The sequence below is a fragment of the Maylandia zebra genome, linkage group LG16 (assembly GCF_041146795.1).
Source record: "Maylandia zebra isolate NMK-2024a linkage group LG16, Mzebra_GT3a, whole genome shotgun sequence".
Lineage (NCBI taxonomy): Eukaryota > Metazoa > Chordata > Actinopteri > Cichliformes > Cichlidae > Maylandia > Maylandia zebra.
The window spans coordinates 20,560,276-20,588,242 of record NC_135182.1 but is presented as its reverse complement, the minus strand read 5'-3'; the positions used below and the strand labels follow the sequence as shown (position 1 = coordinate 20,588,242).

At 39.8% G+C, this 27,967-nt stretch overlaps 1 protein-coding gene across 1 annotated transcript; it reads left to right on the top strand.

Moving 5' to 3' along the window:
• Positions 1-28: 28 nt before the first annotated feature.
• Positions 29-27,633, top strand: map3k20a (mitogen-activated protein kinase kinase kinase 20a). The gene is made up of 20 exons (XM_004557741.3): positions 29-164; positions 1,626-1,815; positions 3,990-4,077; positions 7,468-7,569; positions 9,116-9,181; positions 9,272-9,300; positions 10,254-10,391; positions 14,237-14,323; positions 15,251-15,325; positions 15,402-15,508; positions 17,495-17,630; positions 23,376-23,420; positions 23,515-23,545; positions 23,653-23,792; positions 23,899-23,961; positions 24,049-24,138; positions 25,993-26,109; positions 26,249-26,323; positions 26,425-26,575; positions 26,671-27,633. The coding sequence occupies exons 2-20, from the start codon at positions 1,657-1,659 to the stop codon at positions 27,384-27,386; spliced, it is 2,415 nt and encodes an 804-aa protein (XP_004557798.2). The 5' UTR covers positions 29-164; positions 1,626-1,656; the 3' UTR covers positions 27,387-27,633.
• Positions 27,634-27,967: the final 334 nt, after the last annotated feature.

Below are 27,967 nucleotides of genomic sequence, written 5' to 3'. Positions count from 1 at the left end.
GAAAGTTGTGCAACCAGTGAAACCACACTGGATCGGGGAAATCAAGCGACGTCACGTGAGATTTCCCGGAACTATCCTTTCTTTCGCAAAGTTTGTCTTGTGCCCGGTGCTACCTGCGTGGAGGAACAGCCGCTCCGGAGCGCCAGCCTTCACACTGAATGTCGGTATGTGTGTTTCGATAATGTTCACCAGTTATCCAATTAGTCTCAATGAGCAGTTTCGACATAGGCTCACTGTCCAGCAGATTAAATATAATGCGAGTCTTGTTTGATATTAAACACACATTCGTGCAGATGTGTTGATGCGGGCTGTTGAGTGTGACGTGGTGCATTAATATAAGACTGTTATAAACATGTAATAATAACAAAGTAATACCGCTTTAAGTTTACTCCTAATGTTGCTCATACTGTATCTAGTTGTTGTTGAATGTTTTGAGCAGTGAGTTAACCCTCACTCAGGTATTATCTGCATCTCATACACAGCATAGTAACTGAGTAGGGGTTAGATTGGTTAAGATTGTAACATCTGCATATAACCACACTTTTAGCTGTGAAGAAGTGACACAAAAGCTGACCTCGCTGTCTCAGTGATTAATTCATCATTTAGTTGAGATTACAGTGACTACCTGTGGTTTGACATATGGCTGTCAGGCCTTATTGTTGCGGCGCTTGCAGTCGTGTTTGCTATTAAGTGAGAAACTGCCAGCGATGACTGCAGGAGTACTCCCGTATCCCTGTAACCCTGGCTTCTTGAGTGGTCAGACAATACTTGGGGGGCTGGTCCACTGAGCAAATTGCTGCCAGGCTAAGTATAGCATGAATACAAGTAAATCAGCAGAGAGCAATGGCTCCCCTCTGTGACAATGGTGGCATTTCCCGTTGTGATGGATAGTAATCCCAATGAGGACCCAGGTAACAGCCTTTTAAAAGCCGTAATTGCTCAGCTGTAAATGGGAAACCTATGAACAATAGCAATGCTATAATTTCCTGTAATGATGGAATTATTTCTTTACAAGATGCTTTTATGTCGCTACAGACAAACAAAAGGATATGATAATAAATCTGTGTGGTGTCCGGTTTGGAAGCATTATACCACTAACCCTGGCTTACACACACATCATCATGTTTGGCCTCAACACAAGCAAGAAGAGCTCATCTTTTCTGTTAAATAGAGAAAGAGAATATGTGGATCTCTCAAGGTGTTTTTGTCTTGAAACAAAAGAAGCTTTTATTGTCAAAATTGTATGATCTCCCAGCTTGTTGTCCTACTTGAACCAAACCTGCTGGAGTAATCTGCGACTTTAGCTGCATGATCCCAGCATACCAGACATGCCTTTGTCCTTATACAAGCAGAGTCTGGACCCTGAGTCCATTGCTTACTGGTACTGATGAGGTGGACTGTATGTGTAAAAGTGGAAGAGACAGGGGGTGGTAGTTTAAAATGAGCGATATCACCCTGCAATGCTCAATCAACCGATGGCAAAGCAGCCTCAAACCTGCAGCCACACTCACAAATGGTGTTTGACAGTGAAGCTTCGCTTTGATGGATTAAGTTTGTTTTACCGCAAAGGATTTTGTTGTGAACCCAACTTCCTTCCTTTCCCGTAATCCCCCTCGCTCTTTTAGGAGCTGACTTGGAACTGAGTGCCATTATGAGATGATGTCTCCCAGCTCGTCTTTCGTGCAAGTCAATTTCGATGACATCCACTTCTTCGAAAACTGTGGTGGCGGCAGCTTTGGAAGTGTGTACCGGGCCAAGTGGATTTCCCAGGACAAAGAGGTGGCGGTGAAAAAACTGCTCAAGATTGAAAATGAGGTAAGAATCTTAATTACCTGGATCTTTTTTTTTTTCATATATATTTTTAATTGTCAGCATAGTAATCATTTTAATTGCTATCCCATTTAGCGAGATCTGGTGACTTCTGTACCCATCACTCATGGTCATTATACTCCCCCTCTCTGAGCAGTGTGCTGCGAAAGAAACATTATAGCCAAATGAAAGAATGTATTTGGTCCAATTACAGCAAAGGCTGCTCCTGAAGTGTCTTTGAAAGCACAGGCCTATTGTCTTAAAGACAAAACAGAATTATCTTTGAAATCTTTTCAGGGAAATCGTATTATGTGTGTCGGCCTGTGATCGGATGTTCAGAAAATTGTTCATTGTTTCTTTTATGAAATTGTAAAAGATCACAGATATCCATTCAACTTCACTCAACTGTTGGGGAGAAGATTGTTCAATGGGAATAATAATGTAATCCTTGCACGTTGAACCAGATGTTCCTTTAATTATAGTGTTTGGTTGCGATTAAATGAGATCGTTTTATCAGGTTCATTCAAAAAAAAAAAGAGGTTACACATTAACCTTTCTGTGCCACGATTATGCATTGATACGTCTTTGTATACGCTCCAGAAGACTCCATAGGACCATTGGCGTCCAGTCAGAGTTTGAGAGCCATGCCACTGAGTTCTGTAAAAGTCTGAAAAAGTCAAAGTCTGCTTTGACCTTTCCTGTTGGGGCATCAGGATAACCAGCAAGTTCTCACTTCTGCTTTTTATTAAATTCTTTTTTTTATGAATTCACAAATGGTGACTCCTTCAATCATCCACTTTAAGTTAACTGGGTTCTAAATGGATTGCAGTAAATCTTATACAAGCACTCATTTCTAGGTTAGGGTGGTGGAGCTTTTATAATCAATTTGAGGAAGTATTTTATGCAGTTATCAGGTCATAATTTTAACTTTTATACTTTGGGATACTTTGTGGTTTGGTGTTAATAACAGTCATGTGAAAAAAAAGTTCTCACAGGACTCTGTGCAGTCCTTTGAATAACCAAGCATTAATTCCATAGGAATTAAGAGGTTAAACAGCAGCCAAATGCACGTAACAAAATGATCATCAGCAAGTGTGATCAACTCTATAAAGTTAGAAGTTTTGACAGTTTGCTTGTTCGGGGCATTCAGGGATATGCCGCATTCTTTCCAGGACCAGATGTCCCAGTGAAATTACCCCAAAGTCAGATTACGCAGTGCTCTGACAAAAAGCAAAAAACCCAAGAGCTGTATTTCAGACTTTACAGACCACAGTTAGCATGTTAAATCTCAAAGTTCGTGAAAGCACAATTCAAAAAAGTCTGAACAAATATGGCTTTTTGGAAGGATCATGAGGAGAAAGCTTCTTTTGTCTAAAAAGAACATGGTAGCGCAGCTTAGGCTTGTACGATTGTATCTGAACAAATCACAAGACTTCTGGGACTATTTTTGACAGAGAAGATGTTTGGTAATGTTACATGTGTACGGTGAAATAGAGTATATCAGCATGAACACCTCATACCAACTGACATGCATGGTAGTGGGAGGGGTGATTTTTTAGGTTTGTTTGCAGCTACAGGAAATGAGCACCTTGAAGTCACTGAGTTGATCTTGAACTTCTCTGAATACCAAAGTATTCTAGAGTCAAACGTCAATAAAGTTGGGCCATGCAACAGGACAACAGCAAAGGAAAGAATGAAGGTGTTGCAATGTCCAAGTCAAAGTCCAAACCTCAACAGCAGATTTGTCAAGAAGTGTGGTGATACGAAAGACTGATGAAGTCATACAGAAAGTGATTATTTTAAGCTATTGCTGTGAAAGTTGGTTCTGCAAGGTATGTCATCATGAGGTGTAGTAATCAAATATGTAGCTTGTTCGTAAAAGAATGTAGTTATCTGTAGCATAGTAAATATGCTATAAGGAAAGTATACTCAGTGCATGAACGGTATGTGCAATTCTGCTATGTACATGCTGAATAGAGTGTGAATGTTGTCATTTCCTGAGACTTAAATGAACCTTTGGTAAAGGTGATTTAAAGATAAAATATTACTTCACACACACTGAAATCATGTGTGTACTAAATTATTGATCCAGACTTCATTTATTTAAACTCTAATGCAAATAAGGCTTCTATTTTCTCTTCTATTCTCATGAAAATTCCTTGTGTGTGTTCACTGGTCAGGCTGAAATCCTCAGCGTCCTCAGCCACCGCAACATCATCCAGTTTTACGGCGCGATTGTCGAGGCTCCCAACTATGGAATTGTCACCGGTAAGTTTATAAATAATGATGCATATTTACAGCAAAGAAACCTCAGTGAAAAACAGAATACAACAGAGCCACCAGATAACATCATGATAGAAAAGGCAGCAGCCAAATCTGTTCGCACCAGTTGCTCAATGGAGCAGAAGTTTCTATGGAAGTGTGAGTGAATGCCAGAGGCCTCAGGACGTGCACACATTCATACAGTAGTTGTGTGAGCCTGTTTTCAGTTTTTGTCTAGGTCAAAGACCGAAAAGAATAAAGCCTCAAATGCTCGTGTAGCTGTGAACTGTTGTAAACAAGGGGCCCATCATGCTCGCATCTATCAGGGAATCCTGCAGAAAAGTCGTTTAAATCGAGCCCCAGCTCAAAAATGTGCCTAACATATTGTTCGACCTTCACTGCAGAATGGTGTATATGGAGTTTGACTGTTAAATGTGCCTAATGGTGTCGCTCAGTATAGGTAGAAAGGATGCTATTTTTAGGCTCGTAATGTAGTTACTCATTCGATATAAAAGATTAAACTTCGCTTTGCTTCTAGTGGTGAACTGACACCTAGAGTTTCGGTTTCATTGTGCTACTATGAAAAAAAATGCCCATGAGATTCAGGAACTGCTGCATGTTTGGAAATCCTGGTTCTTCCCTTCATCCATCATCTTTCTAATATGTTGTCTTTGCTTTGACAGCTCACTATCTGTTTACGAAACTGTAAAAAAACAAAACAATGAATGAATGAGTGAAACACCCTGACTCACAACAAACATAAGGCATCAAATATAAGATCTTTGTTCTTCTGAAGAGGAAAAATGATAAAGCAGTAGTTTACATGAGTCTCCACTAAATACTTCAAATCGCTTTGAAAGTAAAGCCACGGGATGCAATGCACTTTTTTTCTCTCTCTATAAAACATGGCTCTATTTAATAAGTGTGCGGCGTTACAAACAAGTGAGAGAGACATGCTAACAGATTGTGGTTTTCTGTATTTACCTTTATGCTAATGTTTTACAAGGGTGTTGCATTTCCTCTGCAGCTTGTAATATCTAATAATGAAAACATGTCAGAGCGATTCATGATAATCTTTGTTGTCCTGGAAAAGAAATTGAATCTTTAGCCATGGTTGAAGACCAGGCCAACTAATATTATGATATAAAAGGAAAGTTAGGAAAAACAAAATAATACAACAATAAAAAATATTTTACAAAAAGTAATAAAAAAAAAAAATTGCACTTTTAAAGTTTGTTGACATATGAGAGAACAAGAGGTAGTTAAATGAACAAAAGATAACAATAAAACAGTAAAATTCTTGATCAACTTCAACTGAAAGATAGATCCATCATTGTCAGCACCGGAAACAATTGTTCTTTAAAAGCTACATTTTATTGTGGAGTACCTCAGGGTTCCATCGTGGGTCCCATCTTGTTCTCTCTGTACATGTTTTCCCAGTGTCAAATGAGCCATAAAAATATCTCAAGAGAGATTTCTCATGCACTCATTTCTACTACTACCTTAGTTCTGCTGGACACTGAGGACTTTCTCAAAGCAATCAGAAAGGAAAGCAACATTTTTTAAACAGTTTAGATTATTTCATGCAAATCGAATTTCTTTTGACCATGCAAAACCTTCCTGTCATCAACTGCTGCTAGCCACGTTCCACTGTCCCTTATTTACAAGGGATTGCCACAGCGGGTAGTTTTGCATGTTTGATGTGGCAAAACTTTTGACCTAGATTTCCTTCCTGATGAAAATCCAGGATCGAACCGGGATCTTTTGTGTGTTAGGTGAAGGTGTAATCTACTACACTATGGAGTCAGTAAAATGTTATTACTTAAATTATTTTGTGTAGCGCAGTTATGTAAAACCAAGTCCATACTTTCAGTGTAATTATTTATCTGTAGACGTTATCTAAGTGTTCTAAGTGTCTCTCATATAGAAGTGTAGAAAGACCTTTGATATTCTTAAAGAGGTGCTCTTTCACACACGGATATTTGGCTGCATCAGAAAGAAAACTAAGATTATTATGAAAAGGCTAATCAGGCCTAACCACATTTTGTAAAATGTTATTCATTTGCCATTTTCTATGTAATAGTGTTAAAAAAGAAAAAGCACAAAAGAATCAGAAATCAAATCAAAGTTTAGTGGAAAAACGATCAGTGCACTCCACTCCTTTGCAGGATCGGTTGTACTACAGAGCTCCGAAAGGGAAGGTTTTGTTGTCAAGGAGTAGGTTGTGGTCTCTATTTAATAAGGCAGAATCTAATTAGCAGCAGATAGAGGGAAAAAAACGTTTGCCGTGCTCACATTCATCATCTCTGTTATGACTGTGTTGACACACAGCATCAGTTCCCTCTTTCTCGCAGCCACTATCTACAACCTATCTGAGATACCTGATTGTCTCTGTTGACCTGCAGGAGTTTAACAATAACTGCCGTCACTCAGCGGCTTCATAAACCTGATGAATTATAGGAGAGTATTGTTTCAGGGTTAAAGTACATTTGCCAGTTACAGTCATTTTAAGGCGTTTTTTTTTTTCCTTCCACTGATTAAGACTCTGCCGTGACACTACGCTAAACTGAAAGTGCATTTTACATTGAAGCTGGCACAGATTATCTAAGGAATGTGGATGGGTGCAAAGTGCAGAAGGAGACATGTATTCGCAGTTGAACTAGCTGCATGATGTCTCACACATGAGTTTGCTTGTCCATTTTCATTCAGTTTTTCCTGTATCAAAGTCAAAAAGCAAACAAAAAAGGGTCAACAGGAAACTCTGGCTCATAATAATAATAAAAGTCGTCGGTGTATTTTATGGTTGTTAATTATGTTCCTATCTCGGTGCTTGTGCGTGTTTACAGTATTGTGTTGGGATATGATGGGGTTATTGCGCACAAATGGAGGGTCCCTGCTGTTTAGCTGGTGCTTGTTTATCTCTGTTGAAGGACTTTACTTCACAAGATTGCCTCTGTCTACACATAGTAAAGCTTAAAGTTTGTGTTCCTGTTTCAATCTTTGTTTCATCATAGTTGTCTTTTAGTGTCGTCAGCGGTCTTATGAAGGAGATTTTGCAAAAGTCCACATAATTTGCAAGTTTCATACATTTCTAATGGCCCATTAGAAATGCACGAATCCTTTGACAACAGAGCACGAGCAACTTTGTGTTGTAGACATTTAACAGCCATGTCCGGAGGGGACAAGAGAGCTCGTTACGACTGGTGCTCACCCACAGCGTCAAGCCGTAGCAATCTAGCGAGACACTATGAGTGGTGTGGCCGAATATCCAATTTGTGTTTGCATAACCCTTTCGCATACTGCACTCATATGCATGCTGTAAAACTCGTTTTACCACTGTAACATCATTCATTTTTATTCATTAAGCAGCAGTATAAAGTTTTCGTGTTTCCTCAGAATATGCAAGCGGCGGCTCACTCTATGATTACCTGTCCAGTGATGTCAGTGAGGAGATGGACATGGGGCAGATCATGACATGGGCTGCAGAGATCGCCAAAGGTAAACTTCAGATGTATCTTACTAGTAAATAACAGCTGAAATGTTGTGAGATTGATTGATGAACGTGAAAGCTTAATTCTTACTTAAGGACGGTAGTAAATAATTTTATTTTATTTCATTTTATTTATTTGACAGTTATTAAAAAAAACAATGGAGTTAGCTCCATAGAATTTCTGGCCAATTCTTAGAAATGCAGCTTATAGAATAAAATGAGGTATATTAAAAAATAAAGAGACACACAATTTAACACCCAAAGTAATAAAATGAATACTGATATTAGAAGTTTTTTCTTAGCTTGTTATATGTTAACCAGCCATACAGTAAATAGATCTACTGCATTAGCAGCAGTCTTGCAGTTCAGTTTTGTAGTGATCTGCTTGAGCTGTGTAGTCATCCTTCATGGAAATATAAAGAAAATGAGTCAACAAGGCTGCAGGTTGCAGCTCCATGCCTCATTGCTCATTGCTGATATACAACAGGCATGCTTTAAATGACAATGTCATTTAAAGCATGTATTATCTTCTCATCAGAGCAACTACAAACCCAATTTCCCCAAAATTTGTGATGCTGTGTAAAATGTAAATAAAAACAGAATGCAGTGGTTTGCAAATCTCATAAACACATATTTTATTCAGGATGGAACAAAGAAAACACCGGATGTTTAAACAGAAAATGTGCCATTTTAAGGAAAGTATTAGCTCATTTTGTATTTGATGTCAGAAACACGTCACAGAACAGTTGGGACAGAGCCATGTTTACTACTCTGCACTATCCTGGCTTTCTTTAACAACACTCTGTAAACATCTGGGGACTGAGGAGACCAGCTGCTGGATTTTTCCAAGAGGAGCGTTGTCCTGTTTTTGACTGATATTAGGTTCTAGCTGCTCGACAGTCCTGGCTCTCATCGTGTCGTATTTTTTAATTTCATGATGTTGCAGATATTTTAGTTGGGGAAAGGTGTGGACTTCAGCAAACGGGCTTTTCTCTATGAAGCCACACTGTTGTAATAGCTGCAGTATGCCTTTTAGTATTGTCCTATTAATATATACAAGACGTCATTGGGTGAGAGCATATGTTGCTCTAAAACCTGTATATACCTTTCAGCGTTGATGGTTCTTGTCCAGATGTGCAAGCTGTCAATTTCATAGACGGCGGTGCACAACCACACCATCAGAGATGTAGGTTTTTAGACGAGGCACTGACATTCCTCCTCATCTTTAGTCATCTTCAGTTTTGTTTTTCAAAAATGAATTCCTTTTTTTTATTTCAAATTTGGATTTATCTGACCACAGAACAGTTTTCCGCTTTGCCTCAGTCCATTTTAAATGCCCTTTGACCTAAAAAAAGACGGCAGTTTTAATGTTAATGTAGTTCTGGCTGAGGTCATGAAAATCGAAATATGGTTTCATGAGATTTGCATATCTTTGCGTTCCCCTTTTTATTTATGTTTTACACAGTGTCCCAATGCTCGTGTTATTAGGATTGTCGTTTCCAAATGAGTTTTTATTAATGTTCCTCTGAAAATTTGTCTTTATTTCTGCTTCAGGAATGCACTATTTACACTCAGAAGCTCCTGTTAAGGTGATCCACAGAGACCTGAAGTCCAGGAATGGTAACTGACCACGACACGAGTTTACCAAATTTAATTTCTTAAATATTTTAAGTAAACATCTGCATTTACTGACTTTTTTTTCTCTTTCAGTTGTTTTATCTGCAGAGAAAGTTCTCAAAGTAAGCCTTTTTATATAACCTATGGACTGAAACCTAATCTCAGATGATCATAAAATAATTGGAAATAATCCGAATTCTGTAATCATAAAATCTGGTCCTTTCCAGCCACCTTGAAACACCTCCAGGCACTTTTTAGGACAAAAACATTATTCAAACAAACTTTGATAAGGTGGAAAAAAAAGTGTTTACAATGTTGAATTTGTCTTAAATTTAAGTTTTAACAGCTTTTCCTGACTGAGAAATTGTACCTTGTTGCTGTGGCTCTGTTGCATAGATTTGAATTCAGGGTTCTTGGAGTGCCATGTCTCACTTCTACAAACTCAACCTGCTCTTTGATGTGATGGCCCTGTTAGCTAAGGATTCACATTCTATTCAGTGTTAAAAGAAATATAAGCACGAAATCCTCATTTGATATTTTCAGCAGTATACGGACACAAGAGGGCAGTGACTAACTTGGCATGTTCAAGTAATCAGGGACAGTGTTACGGTGTTTCTCGCCATAGGTGGATGAGATTGAGAGAAAGGAGATCCTCTTTGCTGATCTGCTGCTGACCGGTGACCAGTTCTTCTCTGATAAGACTTAGATAGATAGACACAAAACCAAAGTTGATAGTAATTGTGTTGGTACAGTATGTGATTGCTTTAAGAGTCCTGCAAAGTACATCCACTTGTAAATCTGCCAAAACCTTATGTTATATATGTCAGTGCTTTGAGGCTTTTTCTGTATCATAGAGACATTTAATTTGCCTGTGGCGTCACAGTGACTGAAACATACGATGACTCCAGGAATAATTATATGATTACAGTGCTGTAGATTTGTTGCATCAGCAGCAGGTGAATCTAAATCTGCATGCTGCTATTGATTGCTATATTTTAAGTGTGACACAAGGTTTATGAATGACAGGTTACTCTGGATACCCAAATAAACATTAATATTATTATTATTTCTACAGATCTGTGATTTTGGGGCATCTAAGTTTGTCACCCACACAACGCACATGTCCTTAGTGGGTACGTTTCCCTGGATGGCTCCGGAGGTGATCCAGAGCCTGCCTGTATCTGAGACCTGTGACACCTTCTCCTACGGAGTAGTAAGTGGCAAAAAAGAACCTGAGTTGAAACACACACACACAAAAATGGTAGAAAATGCTGATTTCAGCTAATTTAATTACATGTACATTTTCCCTTGTAGTGTTGTTGCATAAGTACAGTGTAAAATGCTGAATGTAATGGAACCTGGTGAAATTAAATATGCTTGAGTGTTACATCACTTTATACAGAGCACATTTTCCTTAATGACTAATTGTTTGAATAAATAACCTGTCCTTGCTTTATATCTATTGAGGGTGAAGATTTTTTTTTATTGCATTTTCATAAATCTGATGTTTACTTTTCATCCTCAGGGCAACATAAAGATCTTTAGGGGTGTCATAAAACCATCGTGTATGAATTAGATCATTTGGACACAAAATATACCATCTGTTTCCTGTTGTGTTTATGATATAAATATAGTTATGCATGCTTTAAACATCTAAACAATTTCATAATAATATACTTCTTCTATCTCAGTGCCAAAAATGTTTGGCATCTTAGCCCTTTGATTTTTATTTTTTATGTTTCAGTTTAAAAAAAAATGAAATAGTTTTGTCTGGTTTTCTTCTTTCTGGTCTGAGTTTTGCCGTTTTAAATGTAAGCCCCGTGAAGCTGGAGCTGGTGCCATTTTTCTGTATAGTTACCATTTATTCGCCTCTATTCTAAGGTTAATAGAAAAGTCTTAGTGTTCGTGTCCTTTTGCCCTCCCTTAACACATAACATCCTAAGAGTTAACAGTTAAAGTTTATCACTTGCAGTCTCTGACTGTTTGAACAGACCTGCTTTCTCCTCCTGTCCTGCTCACTTAGCACCTAGCCTCTCCCATACAGAGCAGCGTAGTCATTCAGAGGACAATTTTCTTACTTCTACACTAAAATCAGCTTCCTGGGTTTAACAAGAAAAGAGCGGTTGGGTAATAGCAACACATTTATCCGCAAGTATTTTGTTAGAGATCCTAGAGGTTTGTAGTGTCGTTATTAATCCTGAGCTGACTCATTCCTTTTGATGTGTCACGAAAGACGTCAGACCGAACGTAACGCTAACATTGCACGCACACAATTTGTGTTGCAGTAATGTTGTTACGTCTTTTTAATGTGACCTTCTTGTATTTGTTGAATGCTGCCTGTGTGTTTGTAGCTTGTCTCAACCTGTTATGTGGCCACTTCTTCTCACTGTGACGAGTTTAGATCATAAGCCTGTTTTTGTCCGGGAACCGGTAACTCCAAATGGTATCATAATGAAAGATGCAATAAGCTTCTTATAAGAACCACAGACCAAACAGATAAATTTACTGAACATGAGCGAATTTTGGCAAACTAAACTTTTTAGGAGCTACCATGAGGGACCTGTTTTTGAAAAGTGAAACAAATGAGGAAGCGTTGATTCCAGAAAGTTTATTCACTTCATCCAGATGTTTCTTCAGTGGAAGAAACATTTCATCACTCATCCAAGCGACTTCTTCCATTTCTTTCAGCTGACTGCAGATTTCCCCGACCTTATAGCAAGTACAGTTTCATAAGGATCTGTTTATACAGTTGGGGGAATTTGCCGTCAGCTGAGACACATGAAGTCACTTGGATAATGTTTTGTCACATCAACAGCGTTGCATCCAGGTAAAATGGATCAACTTTCTGGCATTGAGAAAGTACTTTAAACCTGCATTCTTGCTTGTGGTTGCAAAAAGAAATTTCATAGAAGACTTTGGTCAAATAACTACTTCTTCCTTACTTTTATGACCTATGGCGGGGGAAAAAGACACTTTCTCAAAGAGTTTATGGTTTCATTCACCAGTTAAAGAATTTACTAAATTCTGGTCCCCATTTGAGTCAAAAAGGATTATGACGAAGGTTGTGCTTCATACTGGGCCTGCTTTTGGTACCTATTTCAAATCCATCTCTCACTCAACACGTGCATTTTTAAAACACTGAAATGGAGTCAGCCTAACAGAGAATCAGAATCAGAATCAGAATCAGAATACTTTATTGATCCCTGGGGGAAATTATTTTTTGTTACAGTGCTCCATTTTAAACCAACATTAAGACAAGACAGACAATACGCTAACTAAGAATAGTACAATAAGAAGTTGGGATATCTCTAATGAGTGATGTCACAGTGGCTTTATCCATTTGTTTTGTGAACTACTGGCCAGTGGGCAGTGTGGAGACCTACGCTTGTGAATGCAAGAACGAGGCGATGTAGGATCTTCAAATTGATACCATAGTAGTATCTACTAAAAATCTTGAACGAGTTACAATCTCTGTGACCTTGACCTCAAGGTCAGAGGTTAAGTTTTCTGAAAATCAAGGCCACGTAGGATTTTGAAATTTATACCATAGGTGTGTCTACCAGGAAGCTGAGGGGTATTTTCCTCGTATATTTATGTACTGTATGATTATATTTTATAAAGAGTAAATGTAAAGAAAATAACAAATAGCAGCACTCTTTCAAAGAGATGAATAATTAGACACTATATCAAAACTGATGACAGCTTTAGGCAGAATCAGTGCTTAAAGGATGCCATTGTGAACGCGTATAACAGAGGTCCTTCACAACAGGAGTCTTTGAAGTCTTAGACTTTGAAGAAAGTTTCTTTTTGCTTCTTTTTTTCCAAATCTGTAAAGTTGAGCAAGAATCTATTGGCTCATAGAGCAGGTCAAGGCCATTTCATTGGAGCTTTGTACCGCCTGCTAGATTTCTGTTATTTCTCATTCAGTCTCGTGGTAATAATATAATCAAAACCATTGAAAAGGTGTTCATTATTGTACTTCAAAGATCACAGAAGTGAATAATTCACCAGGAAGTGCAGCTAAAAGCCTGAGGTCAAGAAGTTGGAGCCAATTTATGTTATTATTTTTTTTTTTATCTTTTTTTTAGAGGAAACATATGATTGGCAAGCTTTTTATTTCAGTCTAAAAATAAGATTTTATCAAATAGAACGAACGCAGTCGACCAAATAGCACTAAAATCTCTCAAGAGGAAAAAAACAAAAAGCAAAATCAGGCAACCGGTCCCATTGATGCTTTTCATTTGAACATTTCTTCTCTCTAAGTGGAAAAAAAACAGCATTTGCGACCTTTGCAGGATTACAGCCTCTTAGAAACTTAGTGTCGAGAGTAATTTGGAAGTCGTTTCACTATGGAATCGCTTATCGGTTGCCCCAAAGTTGTTTTGAAAGTTGCTTTCACTATTATAAAAGATTGAGTCACTCTGGTAAAATGCAAACGCATTAATTAAAATTATTTTTCCTTGGATCTATGTAGGATTTTACAATCTGCCGTTGGTAAAATTACCTCAGCAGCCGTGAGTTTCTCGCTCAGACGCCTGCACGTTCATCTGATTTCTGTAGTCAAATACATACGTGTAATTAGACACAGCTGTCAAGAAGCATACATTTAGGAATGTGGTATACATATACAGTCTTACTCTTTGATGTTTGAAAGCGGCGCTCCGCCACCTTTTCATTATGTGGTTTTTAAGATGTTGACACAGGTGATTATTTCTGACACTAGTGAAGCCCAGCTGAAAAGAAGCTGACTTATGAAGGGAGTACTTCAGCGGCCCAACAGCATTTAAATCATGCGTGATTCTTTTTTGATGTTTTTAATGTTTCGTGTGGTCTTCAAGGGAAATGCATAAATGTTTTTAGTGTTTTGCTATGAATACACATGCTATATAAACAGAGGGTATTGATATATTTATGATATTTCTGTGTAATTCAACCATGTGGTGATGGGTAACAGCAGCAGATCCATGCTTATCACGGCTCATGTGTACATTCACACATGTAGTGTGCTGTTGTGTAATTTTACAACACTGTTACCTGACTCTCTACCTTCTGTGACAGGTGCTTTGGGAAATGCTCACCCGTGAGATACCATTCAAAGGCCTGGAAGGCTTACAAGTGGCCTGGCTTGTGGTTGAGAAGAATGAGGTATTTTACTGCATGATTACATGAATGCAATTCTGAAAGGAGAAGTGAAACTGGCATATAAAAATATCTAAATAAATAAATGAAAAAGTAAATAAATGACTTACCGAATAAATCAATAATCCACTAATTACACCAGAATAATATTAGAGGTTTAATTAATTTATAACGTTATACTTGTTTTAATTTCCTCTTGTGTTTAATTACCTTTGCATCAATAACCCTTTTCCAAATTATAAAAAACAAAAAGTTCAACTTTGATGTATGCCAAACTGAAACGCACTTTTATTCAGAGTATTAACAACAACAACTAGTAATAATCAACACGTAAATAATCATTACTGGGCTTAATTTTTGGCTAGGTTAGCTAAGCGCCTCTGGGTTTCGGGGACCCCCGTTTGCGACAGTTGGCTGCATCCTTTAAGATGCGTTTTCCCTCCTTTGGTGGGTGTCTGAAGCATTAGGTCAGCGGCGACTTGTACCCTACAGTATTCAGGCAGTGCACACACTGAATCAGCTGCAATTGGTGGAACATTTTGGCAGTATAACAGGGTGTTTTGCCATATTTTGTCAGGACTGAATGCAGGCCTGGCAACTGCTGTGGGGAGCAAGGCATGATGGAGATTAGGCAGTAGGTGGAAAGTTGACGAAAATGATACAGTGTGAATGAGTCTTGGCCTCATTCACATAATGATGCCAGGTGTACTCAATAAAATGGTCACAGGTGTATTTATGTGTATCTTTATTTTTTGATTATGGCAGTTGTGATCCTTCATATAGAGCAATAATTAAATGCTTGACAAACAGGAGACCCTTTAGGACAAAGGCAATCTAACAGACACAAGAATGGTATTGAGCTTCTTATCTAAGTTAGCATATTAAGGTTCCTTTAAAGCTGTTCTTTCCTCTGCCTGTGTGTGTGGGGTTTAGAGGCTAACCATCCCCAGTGGCTGTCCTTCCAGCTTTGCTGAGCTCATGAAAAAGTGTTGGGCAACAGAACCAAAAGTAAGTTGTACAAGCATGCAAATATGAAGCAGATATATGAATTATATACACTGCTAATGGTTTTATGTTCATTTAGGAGCGACCAATGTTCAAGCAGATCCTCTCTACTTTAGAGTCCATGTCTAATGACAGCCAGCTTCCTCAACAGTGCAACTCTTTCCTTCACAACAAGGCTGAATGGAGGTAATGTGATCAGCTTTTCTTCAAACCCAGTAAATGTATTTATAACTGTCTTTTTTTTCGCCGGTATACTGCCTCAGTGTAGGGAGATGTGCGACTGTTTTCAAAGAATGATGTGGAAATGTAGCTGACGGGGGCCGTGAAACACAAAAAAGGACTTGAGATCATGCATATAGATCTTTAATAATCACACTGATAGCTACATAAAGACATAAAAAACCCCCAAAGAATCATCCATCTGGATATACTTCCTCTCTTTACCCATAAGACCCTAAAAATAATCACCATCTTTTTCAAGTAGAAGTGTTTAATTGGCCTGTATGAGCAGCTGGAGGTTTGGTGGTGTTCGGCACAGCCTGAGTCTCAGCTGTTACTTTATTCTCTGTCTGCCTCTCCCCGGGCCTTGTCTGCGCTTGGAGTTTTTTTTCCTCAGAAGTTGTGTTGGTGTTATTGTGTCCAGGCAGCCATCTGCAGGTGGAGCAGGTTGAAGTAAATCTCTGCTTGAAAACAGAAAGCGACAATGTGTTTTAGCCCAAGAAGTTAGATCCGGCAACATTAGAGGGCTCAAAGTGAAAGATGGCACCTCCAGTCGTAAAAAAGCGATGTTGAGAAACCTGTTGTACCTGTTTCTAGCTTCCCAGGTATCTGTGTTACCAAGAAAAGCCCAAATAGTTCTATTTTTATAGATGCTATTTTTGGCTCTTTCCTTCTTAATATTTAACTTAAATTGAAAGATTTTGAGTTTCCTGTTTTAGCTGTATTGTTACATTTGTCACATTTACATAATGGACCTGAAGTGCTTGTGTAAATTAAAAATGAATGCATTCTCCCTTCCAAGTACAATAACTTAAAAATACAATAACGTGACTGCTGGATAATACCAGTATGTAACTGTATGCACCTGAGATGTGGGGCTGGAAGCTGACACGTGGTCGATTCCTTCATTGCTAGGATTCACACGCTGATTATTTCAGTTTTAAGTATTTTTTTTCTATAAAAGGTTTTTATCTGTTTATAATGCTCACTGAGCAGGAAGGGTCAGGGCAATGCCAAACGTAGAGGCCTGTCAGTACAGCGGGAGGCCGTAGAGCTCACTATTTGTGAAGGAAGTGGGTGGAGGAACTGGAGGACTGGGAGGAGTAAGTCATGGCCTTCCTGCCTGGGCTGCATTTGTTTATGAAAAGAGTGTGGGAGTTTTAGCGGGCCTGAAGTTCAGCATGGCTTTCTACGATACATTGCGCAGCCCCACCTGCTGGGCAAAACAAATCCCAACATGCTTTGTCCTGCACTTGGTATTTAAAGTGTCGGCGTAACTCGTAATCACCTCCTGAGTGCAGGGCTTTATTTTGGATTCATTTTAATGTTGTGTCACTGGATGCTGTCCTAAAACTCTCTGTCTTATTTTGTGGTTATATTCTTTATTTTTCTCACTCTACAAATCCCCTCAAAGACCAAAAGCAACAGTGGAATGATTCTTCTCACGAATTTCACTAAAGTCAGACTGATATATTGAGATTGCCAGTGGATTTCTCTTTTGTTCCCTAATCGTCTTTCTGAAATGTGATTTGTCAATAGAACTCGGAAACCAGAAAACTTCCCATACATAACAATATTATCCTTTGTTTGTGGTTGCTGTCAGTTATACACATATTTAAGAAAAGAAAAAAGAAAACCTGGATTATTATTGAGCCACTTCGTTTATTCCTTCAAACACATACCTTGTCCTGCTGTCATGAATAGTCCAACTGAATGTAGTCCCAGATCCATTGGATGTTCGATCACTGCTTTACAGAGGTTCGTTAAAAACTACAGGGCAGCTGTTTTTGGAAATTATGTAAGGAGTGAGCTCAGACTGAGTGGTGCAGACTGTAGGGAAGCCAGAAAATAAAGAGACATGGTTTAAAAAAAGAAAAATGTTGGTTTTGGTTTTTATAAGAAAAATCCAGCCATCCTTAAATGTTAACAGTTTTCTCCTGCTGTATGATGAAGGTGTGAGATTGAAGCTACACTTGAGAGACTTAAGAAGCTGGAGAGAGACCTGAGCACTAAAGAGCAAGAGCTGAAGGAGCGTGAGCGGCGACTAAAGATGTGGGAGCGCAAACTCATCGAACAGTCCAACAGTCCGGTGAGTTCCTCATTATCCCCTCTTCACTTTGGTCCACCTTCACCTTCAGGACAGCCGCATCACTTTGTGAAGTGGTCTCGGCGGCAGCACGTCGACTCTGCGCTGTTGTTCACGTTCGCGTTTTCATGTAGAGGCTTATTTTCTGAGCTACCTTCTGAAGTCCCCTCAACCTTATTCTGAAATGAGAAGGAAAGTAGAAGAGTATGAAACAGAGTTGTGAACATTTGCATCGTGACAATAAAAAATTACTATTAGATTGTAAGCATCCAGCCTCTGACATGACAGTCACAGCTTTAATTCTATTCCTTTTTCTGCCTTTTTTGCATCTAACATCCAATGCAAAACGATTTAGGGCTCAACTAATGATCATTTTTATTACTGACCAAAATCTTATCAGCCCACAGCTCCTCCACCAGCAACTGAGTAGCCAGAATTGGCACACACATCTGGGGTGATCGTGGCTCAAGAGTTGGGAGCTCGCCTTGTAATTGGAAGGTTGCCGGTTCGAGCCTCGGCTTGGACAGTCTTGGTCGTTGTGTCTTTGGGCAAGACACTTCACCTATTGCCTACTGGTGGTGGTCAGAGGACCTGGTGGCGCCAGTGTCCGGCAGCCTCGCCTCTGTCAGTGTGCCCCAGGGTGGCTGTGGCTACAATGTAGCTTGCCATCACCAGTGTGTGAATGGGTGGATGACTGGATGTGTAAAGCCATACAAGTACAGGTCATTTACCATCTTAGGCCCCTGAAGTTTCTCATCTATATTAGAACATCATAATGTTGTACTAGAGGGACAAGATGACCCATTTTTAGCATTTATACAGCCTTATATAATTAAATAATTTCATGATGATAACATTTCATTTATGTCCAAAAGCCTTGAATTTTTGGTATATTGTGATATCATCATGTTGCTTAGTAATCGCCTACCAACGTTAAAATGATCCAGCTTGTCTGGGGTTCCCAGAACAACTGAGAGATATAAGCTTTCCAGCTTGTCCTGGGTCTTCCCCCTGGCCTCTTCTTGTTGGGACATGCCCAGAACATATCACCCAGGAGGTGCCAAGGAGGCATCCTTGTCAGATACCCGAACCAGATCATCTGGCTCCTTTTGATGTGGAGGAGTAGTGGCTCTACTCTGAGCCCCTCCTGGATGGCCGAGCTCTTCACCCTAAATTAAAGGGGGAGGCCAGTATCTGCAAACATGTTCGTGTAGTCACTACCCAGCGCTCGTGACCTTAGGTGAGGGTAGGGGAGTAGCTCGACCGGTAAATATTACACTTTTATGCTCAGCTCTCTCTTCACCATGACAGACCGGTACAGCATCCGCTTCACTGCAGTCGGAGCACCACTGCTTCACACTCGGCTGCAAACTGCTTCAGTGCAAACTGAAGCCCACCACTTAATGAAGCCAACAGAACCACATCATCTGCAAAAAGCAGAGACGAGATTCTGAGTCTGCCCAGGTGGAAGCCTTCCACCACTTGGCTACGCCTAGAAATTATGAAAATTATGAACATAATCGGTAACAAAGGGCAGTCCTTTAGGGAATCCAACACCCACTGGGAACGAGTCCGACTTATTGCTGGCTATGCGGACCAAGCTCTAGCAACGGTTGTATAAGGATCAAATGGCCCGTAGCAACGGGACACGGTCAAATGCCTTCTCCAAGTCCACAAAACAAATGTAGACTGGTTGGGCAAACTCCAATGCACCCTCAAGTATCCTCAAGAGCATAAAGACCTGGTCCAGTGTTTTTTGTGAATGATACCTAGTCATTTGTCTTAACCTATATATGGCCATGCATCAGAATCATGCACATGTTAGATACCTGGAAGCTGTCTCTCCCACATAGACAACTCACAATTTCTTTAACAAGTCAGTTGAGCCTTTGAATAAACTGCATTAAACGTGCTTCTTTTCTATGTGCTCTGTCGTTCTGCTGTCCTGTTAACTTCACTTTAAAATTTGGCTTCTTAAATTATTTTATTAAGGGTTCATGCTACGTCCAAATGGGCAGAATCAACTTTTGGGGGTTTTAGGGTTCACATTGTTGATTTTTCTCATTTACCTTTTTCTTTGTTATTTACTTCTATGTCTCTTCTTTTCTATCCTGTTTTCTTGTCTTTTCCCACGGTGTCCCTGCTTTTGACATCGTCCTGCCTCTCAGCTGTTCTTACCTCTAAAGATAAGTACTAATCCGTGCTTTCAGTCTGTGATTGAGGAGTCTTAATAATTCACAGATGTCTTCTCATATCACAACCTCTGGTAATGAGTATGTGAGTCTGCAGTCTGTGATAGAAGACTTGAGGCTTTATTGGCTGGCCTGTCCTGCACTCTAACATGCAGGTCAACACGTGAGTCGAGCAACTCCTCCAGGTCTGTGAGCTGTGTCAACATGACAGTGGAAATGGGACACTTCCTGTGGTCTGATGACACTGAATGAACCCTTCAAGTGTTTGGTATTGTTCCACCTGCATCCATCACATAGTGTGATCTCACTGAATATAGTGGGGGAAATAATTATTTGATACCCAGTTGGATTTGCATATTTTCTCACTTACAAAGAAATGAACAGTCTCTAATTTGTGTGGTAGCTTCATTTAATGGAAAGAAAAAAAACATATTACACAAAGATTATAAATTGATCTGCTAATTGAGTGAAATATTATTGATCTCCTACAACCCAGAATTCTGGCACCTATAGATTGGGTGTGTGCCCATTTGACATGCTGACAACAATCAATCAATTAATGAATTACAGCTACTCCTGATCTCAACTTGTTATGTATATAAACACACCTGTTTATATACATAAACACACCACACTATAAAGCACACCTGTCCACCACCATGGCCAAGACCAAAGAGCTTTCAAAGAGACAAGATTGCAGACCTGCAGAAGTCTGGAAATGCCTATAAGACCATATGCAAGAAGCAAGAAGTGGCGAGAAGGGGACAATTATTGGTGCAAAGAAATATAAAATGACCATCACTTGCCCTCAGTCTGGAGCTCCATGCGAGGTCTTTCCTCCTGGAGGATGATCATGAGAAAGCTGGTGGATCAGCCCAAAAACAGGAGGAGCTTGTTAATGATATGAAGGCAGTTGTGACAGCCACCAAGAACACTATTGGAAGCACACTACGCTGTGATGGATTGGAATCTTGCAGTACTTGCAAGGTGCCACTGCTCAAGTAGTCACATAGACAAGCCAATCTTAAGTTTGATCAGCAGAAATGTTGAGTTCCCAAGCAACAGCCATAAAACCTAAGGGTTTTGAGAGCTTCTGTAAAATCCCTCCCCGGATGTGTGGAAACCTGGTGACCAACTGCAAGAAATGTTACGGGTTTTTCCACCAGGGTACCAAGTCATGTTATGCTTGTGTTATGCTAGTCATGTTATGAGATATTAATAATCAAATACTTATTTTAGACAATGATATGCAAATCAGCTTATAACTTTTATGTAATTTATTGATTTTTGGTTTGAAATTCAGTTTCTCTCCATTAAACTAAAACTACCATATAAACTAAAAACTGTTCATTTCTTTGTAAGTGAGCAAACTTACAAATTCAGCAGGGGATCAAATAATTACATCCCCCACTGTATATTACTGGTGTTGTGAAAGCACTAATATGAACAGCTTGTTAAGTTGCATTATTAATTATTCGACAATTATTTCATTAATCATTACTTTGTCACACCATAAAAGAGCATTTATTCTGCTTTATAAGCTGCGTTCATGATGTATTTCCACCACATATGGCGCGGGAACTTGGTCACAATTATAGAACATATTTGAAGCCCTCCACCTGTGGATATTATGGATGTAATTTGCCGTATGCCTAATGTTCTGGATGTATAGTGCCATGCTGTGAAGAAAGAGCCATGTGATCCAGTTGCCTAGAGAAGGCCAGGCTTTTATGATGAAGTGACATTTTGCTGACATTAAGATTGGCCAATTTGTTCTGGTTGTGGTGGAGTGCAGTTGTTGAGACACAGTCTCTTACCAGGATAAGAAAGTACATGTTTTTTCCTCTGAGTGACCCAGGTTCAAAACAGTAGGAGAGGGACTTTGCTGTGTGGCTGTCAGCTTCATTCTCTCATTTTACTTTTGAAAACAGGTTTCTTCCTAAGGCCTCCAAAAAAACATGAATTTTCAGCCAAAGAATTTACATTTTAGAGCTTAACAAAGTAACATCTTTCTATAGACGCCACGCTGTATTTATCCACACAAAATCACGTCTCAAGAGCTGCTCTTTACAGTACAGAAAATCATATTAGCATTAGTGTTCACTTAGGTATTATGCCTCTTGTGGGGGAAGGACATGCTTCCTTGAGCATAGCCCATTAAATTGTCCCCTTCGCTTGTTATAATCAGTCACTCTCATGAGGATGTAATCCTCTGTATTCCTCTGTTGTTGCTTGTTAGCTTCTTGCCATGAGCTAATAATCCTGTACAAATATTGCCTATCCTCTTGTGCCATCAACTCGTAGACATATTACACTAGACATAACAATCAGCATTTTGTGTTTTTCCATGTGAAAACTTCTTATTTCCTTTATTTTCCATTATAATAGTGAAACTTCTTCATCTGATTTATTTTCCTGTTAACAGATGATTTTCTTTTGACTTTCTCCTAATCTGCCTTGGCTCGATTTCATTACTTTCCACATCTGAACAATTAGTGACTAATAAAACAAACGTTTTGCCATTAAAATGATATTAGTTACATTTCTATAGCTAGTATTAATAAACGTAATGATAACAGAGGATGGCTTTTAGTGTTTTCATTTTAAAAAAAAAGAAGTAAAATATGCATTTCCTGTGGCCATTTTTCAATCTTTTGTTGAGACATTAACTACATGCTTCTTTATAGGTATATCCATGGCCTGACTACCCATCATCCACTTAGTCCACATGGGGGCACAATTGTGTGAATTAAACCCAACTCAAAGTCCTTTTCTCCTGCATGTTCCACATATAAATCTTAAAACACAAAGACTGTATCCCCCATTTCAAATTTTTAGATTTAACCACACTTGCCAATGACGTGCCACACGAGCATGGCTGCTCATTTGTGAGATACAATGTGGCTTTTGAAGAGTGATGTTAAGTCACTCCAGTGGGATTCTGGCATTGGCTTAGTGTTTCCGAATCTGTTTACTTCTGAACTGCATTACAGGAGGAGGCGGAAAAGCTCTGTAGGGCTGAGTGGCTTTATGAGGCAGCAGCCTCAGAGACTGTCGACTGAGCCTGGCATTTAGTTCATAATCCGAGCTGTTACAGGATGTCGTGGGAAGAAGACAGTGAATGGGGGATTACTCATTCATTTAGACGTATTTTCTCCAATTTCCCATTGCATTATTTCTGTCATTACACACCAGTCTCATAATCACAATGATGAAATCTTTATTTTGGCTGGCAAGTTTCTGCCTGATTGCATTTAATGAGCAATAAATGATTTTTTTTTTCATTCAAATAGATCACATTAGATCAGTCAGATGGGCATTTCTGTTGGATATAGTCCATTATGGCTACATCCAGTCTTCTTAATCACAAAGCACAATAACTGAAAAAGTAATGGTTTCAAAGATGTGGACAAAAATATGGATATTTTCCATTTTAATAATATTTACTAGTCTTGTGAGTTTTACTTTGGAGTTCTGGCCTTTTTTAGATGGACACATGATGCCTATATCCAACCACATTCTGTTGCTTTGGATTAAATTTGTCTTGTCTTCGCAGTTGCTCCCCACGTTGGACATATATACCTGGACAGAGGAGCATGTGGTTGGTATCAGTGTGTTTTTACTTGCAGCCATTTAAATTGTGATACAGTCATGATTGCTATTAAAACGATTACATCGTGATTTTCTTCCTTTAGTATTTCTGGATGCAGCAAATATTTGGCGCAGGTTTGTTCATTTACTTTCTAAACAGTTCAGATCGTCTTAAATGTTTTCTGTTTCGCATTCTTCATTCTTTCCGCGCTCGTTTCAATGTTTGGTTGTGTCTTTGCCAGGAGACAGCGCATGTGACATGCAGCTTTACGCGGATCTGTTTAAAGAAAACCACATCACCGGACGGAGGCTGCTGCTGCTCACAGAAACCGACATGCGGGACATGGGGGTCAAGTCCAAAGGTCACGTCATGCACCTTAAGGCAAGACACTGCTAACCATTAACCGAAAACTTTTACGGGGTATCGGCAGAGCTCTCTGATATTTGGCTCTGCGGTGAATTCAAAGGGAATTTTTTTCTTTTTCCAGTGTGAGATCGAAAAGCTAACTAATGATTACCTCGGGTTCGTCCACTTCCCGCCACTGCTGAAGGTATCTTCATCTGTTAGACGTGTTACATTTTTATTGTCACGCACCTTTTGGGGCTTATGTTTATGTGCTTTTGTTTTCTTCCCCAAGGATGAACTAGAAAAGGAGGTGGAGCAGAGTAAAACTGTAAATCTGGAGCTGGTGTTTGGGTACCACTGGAAACCAGCAACAGGAAAGTCTGTAAGTCTGTCAGAAAACACATTCAAACACTGACTCCAACATATTTTGCAGCTGTGAGCAAGCGATGAAACCCAAAAAAATAAGAATATCACAAAGAAATGTTTTCTGCTTTGAGCATTTTTGGCATAATTGATACTTTCTAAGGAGATATAGAGACATGCGATTGAATCGGCCCACTACAACTGAAGCTGTTTGTTCTGAGGATTCGTGATGGCGGCTGTTATGCTGACCATTCAAGGCATCACTAGACATGTATTAAACCAGACAAATAAACATTTCAGGCTCAGCCATGTACCACATCCACCTCGACTTGCTCACAGCCCTTTGTTAGGGTCTCAAACTGTGGAGAAAGGGTGGCTCTTCACTTGCTGTTTGAATTTAATCAAAAATAGCCCATTTAGCCAGAAGTCATTTTCTTTTAAAAGGCAAACGTTATTTAATCTTTCAGCTGTTCATTGTCCCATCATAAATAGTCCTCTTTCAGTGTGTTCGGCAGGGCTGAAACGAGCCTGCTAATTGCCTCCCATTTCTTCTGACATGTGGTGGTTTAGTGGGTAGAAAACACAGCAGGGAGAAGGAAACAGGAGGCTGAGAAAATGAGAGCTAATTATTTTCCCCTGCCTGGTGTCAGGTTCCGTGTCAGCCTTGTTTTTACAAACTGGAAGGTTTTTTGCACTAAATAAAACAAACCCGCACTGCATTTTTTTCTTCGCCCCTCTTTGCTGGCGATGTCATGGAAGCAGCTGCACTTCTCAAAGACAAAATGAGGGCCTGCGATTGTGCGGCCACCATCTGACAGCCACTGAGGGTCCCCTACTAATGAGGATATCACCGTGCAGCCAAGTGAAAGGTGCTGAATTATGTATGAGTTGTCATTAGACGCACTCGGGTCCTAGGCATCATTACCAGACATTGTTTCTGCTGGAGTGATTAGACTAGCATAGACCTGGGAGCCCCGGTGCGACCGTCCAGGCCCGACACCAGGCCAGCGTTGGGCCACTGGTGTGTTTCTGAGCCAGAGGCTTGCTCAAGCTTCCCCCTTTGAGTCATTTCCAGCCCCCGGGGACGATGAAGGAGAGGGCGAAGGCTCCTCAGACGAGTGTGTTAGTGCCACTCCTCTGATGTCTTTCTCTGTGATCACTACACAATGGATTGGCCTGTGCCATGAACCCTGTGTGGTTAAGCAGTGACCTGTAGCTTCCTGGCAGCTTTTAGGGATTGGCGAAATCATTACGTGCGTCGTCAGCATTCAGTATGCAGAAGAAGAGGGCTGGGGACCGCTTCGATTTGTGCCTCCCCAGTTTGATGTGTGTCTCTCTGCAGCAGTCCATGAGGAGAAAAAAAAAGGTTTTATCAACTAAAATCAGACAGTTTCCTGCTCCAAAAAATTAATCCTGGATTCTGAAAAGGCCTAAATGTTTGGAATTTAGAATAGCGGCATGAAAATATTTGCTGCTGATTTTTGTTTCCGTTTCTCTGTTAGAGTAATTTAATGAAATGTGCCGAATTTGAGGTATATTTATGTAGAGAACCTAATTCCATAAAGATCAGTCTTTTAACTTAGGTTTGCATTGCTGTAGACATTACATGCAAACTGCATTTTACATGTATACTCTGTCTTTTCTCCCCTTTGGTCTGCTAGCAGTTTATTTTAAAAGTTTTATTTCATACTTATCTGTCTTCACCCACAATGTGAGGCTTTCTGGCCACTGTCATTCAACTACCTGTAGGTTGTGCTGTTGGTTTATATACAAGATTTACCAAGTTCTCCACACAGATGAGTGAAATTAAAAACTTTTACATCTATTGTCGCTGAGACCTACATTATCTGACCGGCAATTATTTTATTTCAAGGACTGCAAATGGAAAATGTACATGGAACTCGACGGCGATGAAGTCGCTATAACCTACATCAAAGATGTCATCTTTAACGCCAACAGACAAGACGTTGAAATCCTGCGGATGACTAAGGTGCCGTCAGAAACGCATTTCTGTAACACATCTAATTGCTTTAAATGTTTTGATTGGTGCATTTTAACCTGACGTATTGTGGTGGTTGCAATTGTCTATTTTTTGTTTGTTTCAAACAAAATAATGTTTTTCAATGCAGCCACCTTTTGTGATGGACAAATGGGTCACTGGGCTACAGGAGAACCAGAGAGTGGACTATACCGTCAATTATGAGGTGGGTCATTTTAGCAGCTGCAGTTTGAAAATGCATCACACAGGCAGTCACGCACAATCATGTTTAACAACATACATTAAATATCACTACTTTCACTTCAGAATGATGTCAAGTCTCCCAAGTCCACCAGACACAGCTGCTCGATGACATGGAGCGTCAATGGTGGACGAGACGAGATCAAGACTGTGGAGCTCGTCATTGAAACAGCCCCAGCTAGCACAGACTGGAACCTCAAGGACAGATCAAACCGCGGTAAATATTTATTATTTATTCATATCGTTTTTTTAGCGGAAAAAAAAAATTCTTCATATAGGAGGTGTATATGAGGTACGTGTTTTCTGTTTTAGATATTGATCCAAAGTGGATGTACAATGTAAGACTGAAGCAGATGATAGCCCAGAAATCCCAGCCGACGACTGCTGCTCACACTGCCTTCACGAGCTCTGATGCTCGCACTCTGCCTCAGTTCCTGTCTGCACATGAAAGACATGTGTCTTCTTATGCTGCAGCTGTGCGCCGCTCTCCAAACCGCGTCAACTCTTCTCACTGGGCCGACTCACGCAGCTCCTCGCCAACTGCCAGCCTGTCGGCCAAACTCTCAACGCTCTATCTGGGGTCAAAGGGCAGCAGTCCCTCCAGCACTACGTCAGAGAGCACCTCAGACAGAGAGCGCCCGCTCAGTGCAGGGGCAGTGCATAACTATCGCAGAAATAGCAACACGGGCAATACATTTACTGTGGGTGGGGTGCAGGGTTGGGGTCATACAGAGAGTAGTGGTAGAGGTGGACATGCTCATTATAAAGGTGGCAAAACCCCCCGACATCCATGGAGACCGCCGTCCAACAATTACAGTGCCAGACCACAGAGCCGCACACCATCGATACCGGGTTTATTGTCTGTGACACAAAATGCCAGTGAGGAAAAGGAGGGGGGCCAAAGCAGTGACGGAGGGTGGATCAAAGTGGAGCGTCATAAGAGATTACCACGGCAGGACAATAAACAAGTCAGAGGTCGACCGAGGAGGGGGGGCAGGGGAGGGCGCGGTGGTGGTGGAAGAACTTAATGTAGGCCACACAAGAACTGAACATGTTACACACTGAAAAGGTTTTACACATGGATTATGTCTGCTCACATGACATAATTAGTAACTGGGATTTGTATTTTAAAAAAATGAGCTTATTTGTTCACGTATTTTTAAAAACGACAGTGTAGTCTGTGATTTTTGCAGATGACATTCAAAACTGTGGTTCGCATTGAAAATATGATGCTATTTATCAATCCTAAAAATAAAGATTTAAATTTAAACTACATTCCTGCCTCACCAATTCTATTGTGTGTGTGTGTTTTTAACATATAATAATTCAGAAGTGCAAAGTTTTATTTGAACTGATTTACCTCACCCCACCCCATTATTCCCTTTGATGTATAAGCAATCATGCCCACTTCCTGTTGTTTACAGCCATTCTTTTGTCTTATCGCACCTTTACAGCAGTCTGCAGGGTAACTTTCTCTTTGAAATTTAACTTAATTCAGTTAAATTCTCTCTTTTTCCTATCTCAATCCCACATTTGCCAACAAATCTATCCAATCTATCCTATTTAGCAACAAAAACCCGTATAAATTCCACCATAAATATTTATATGT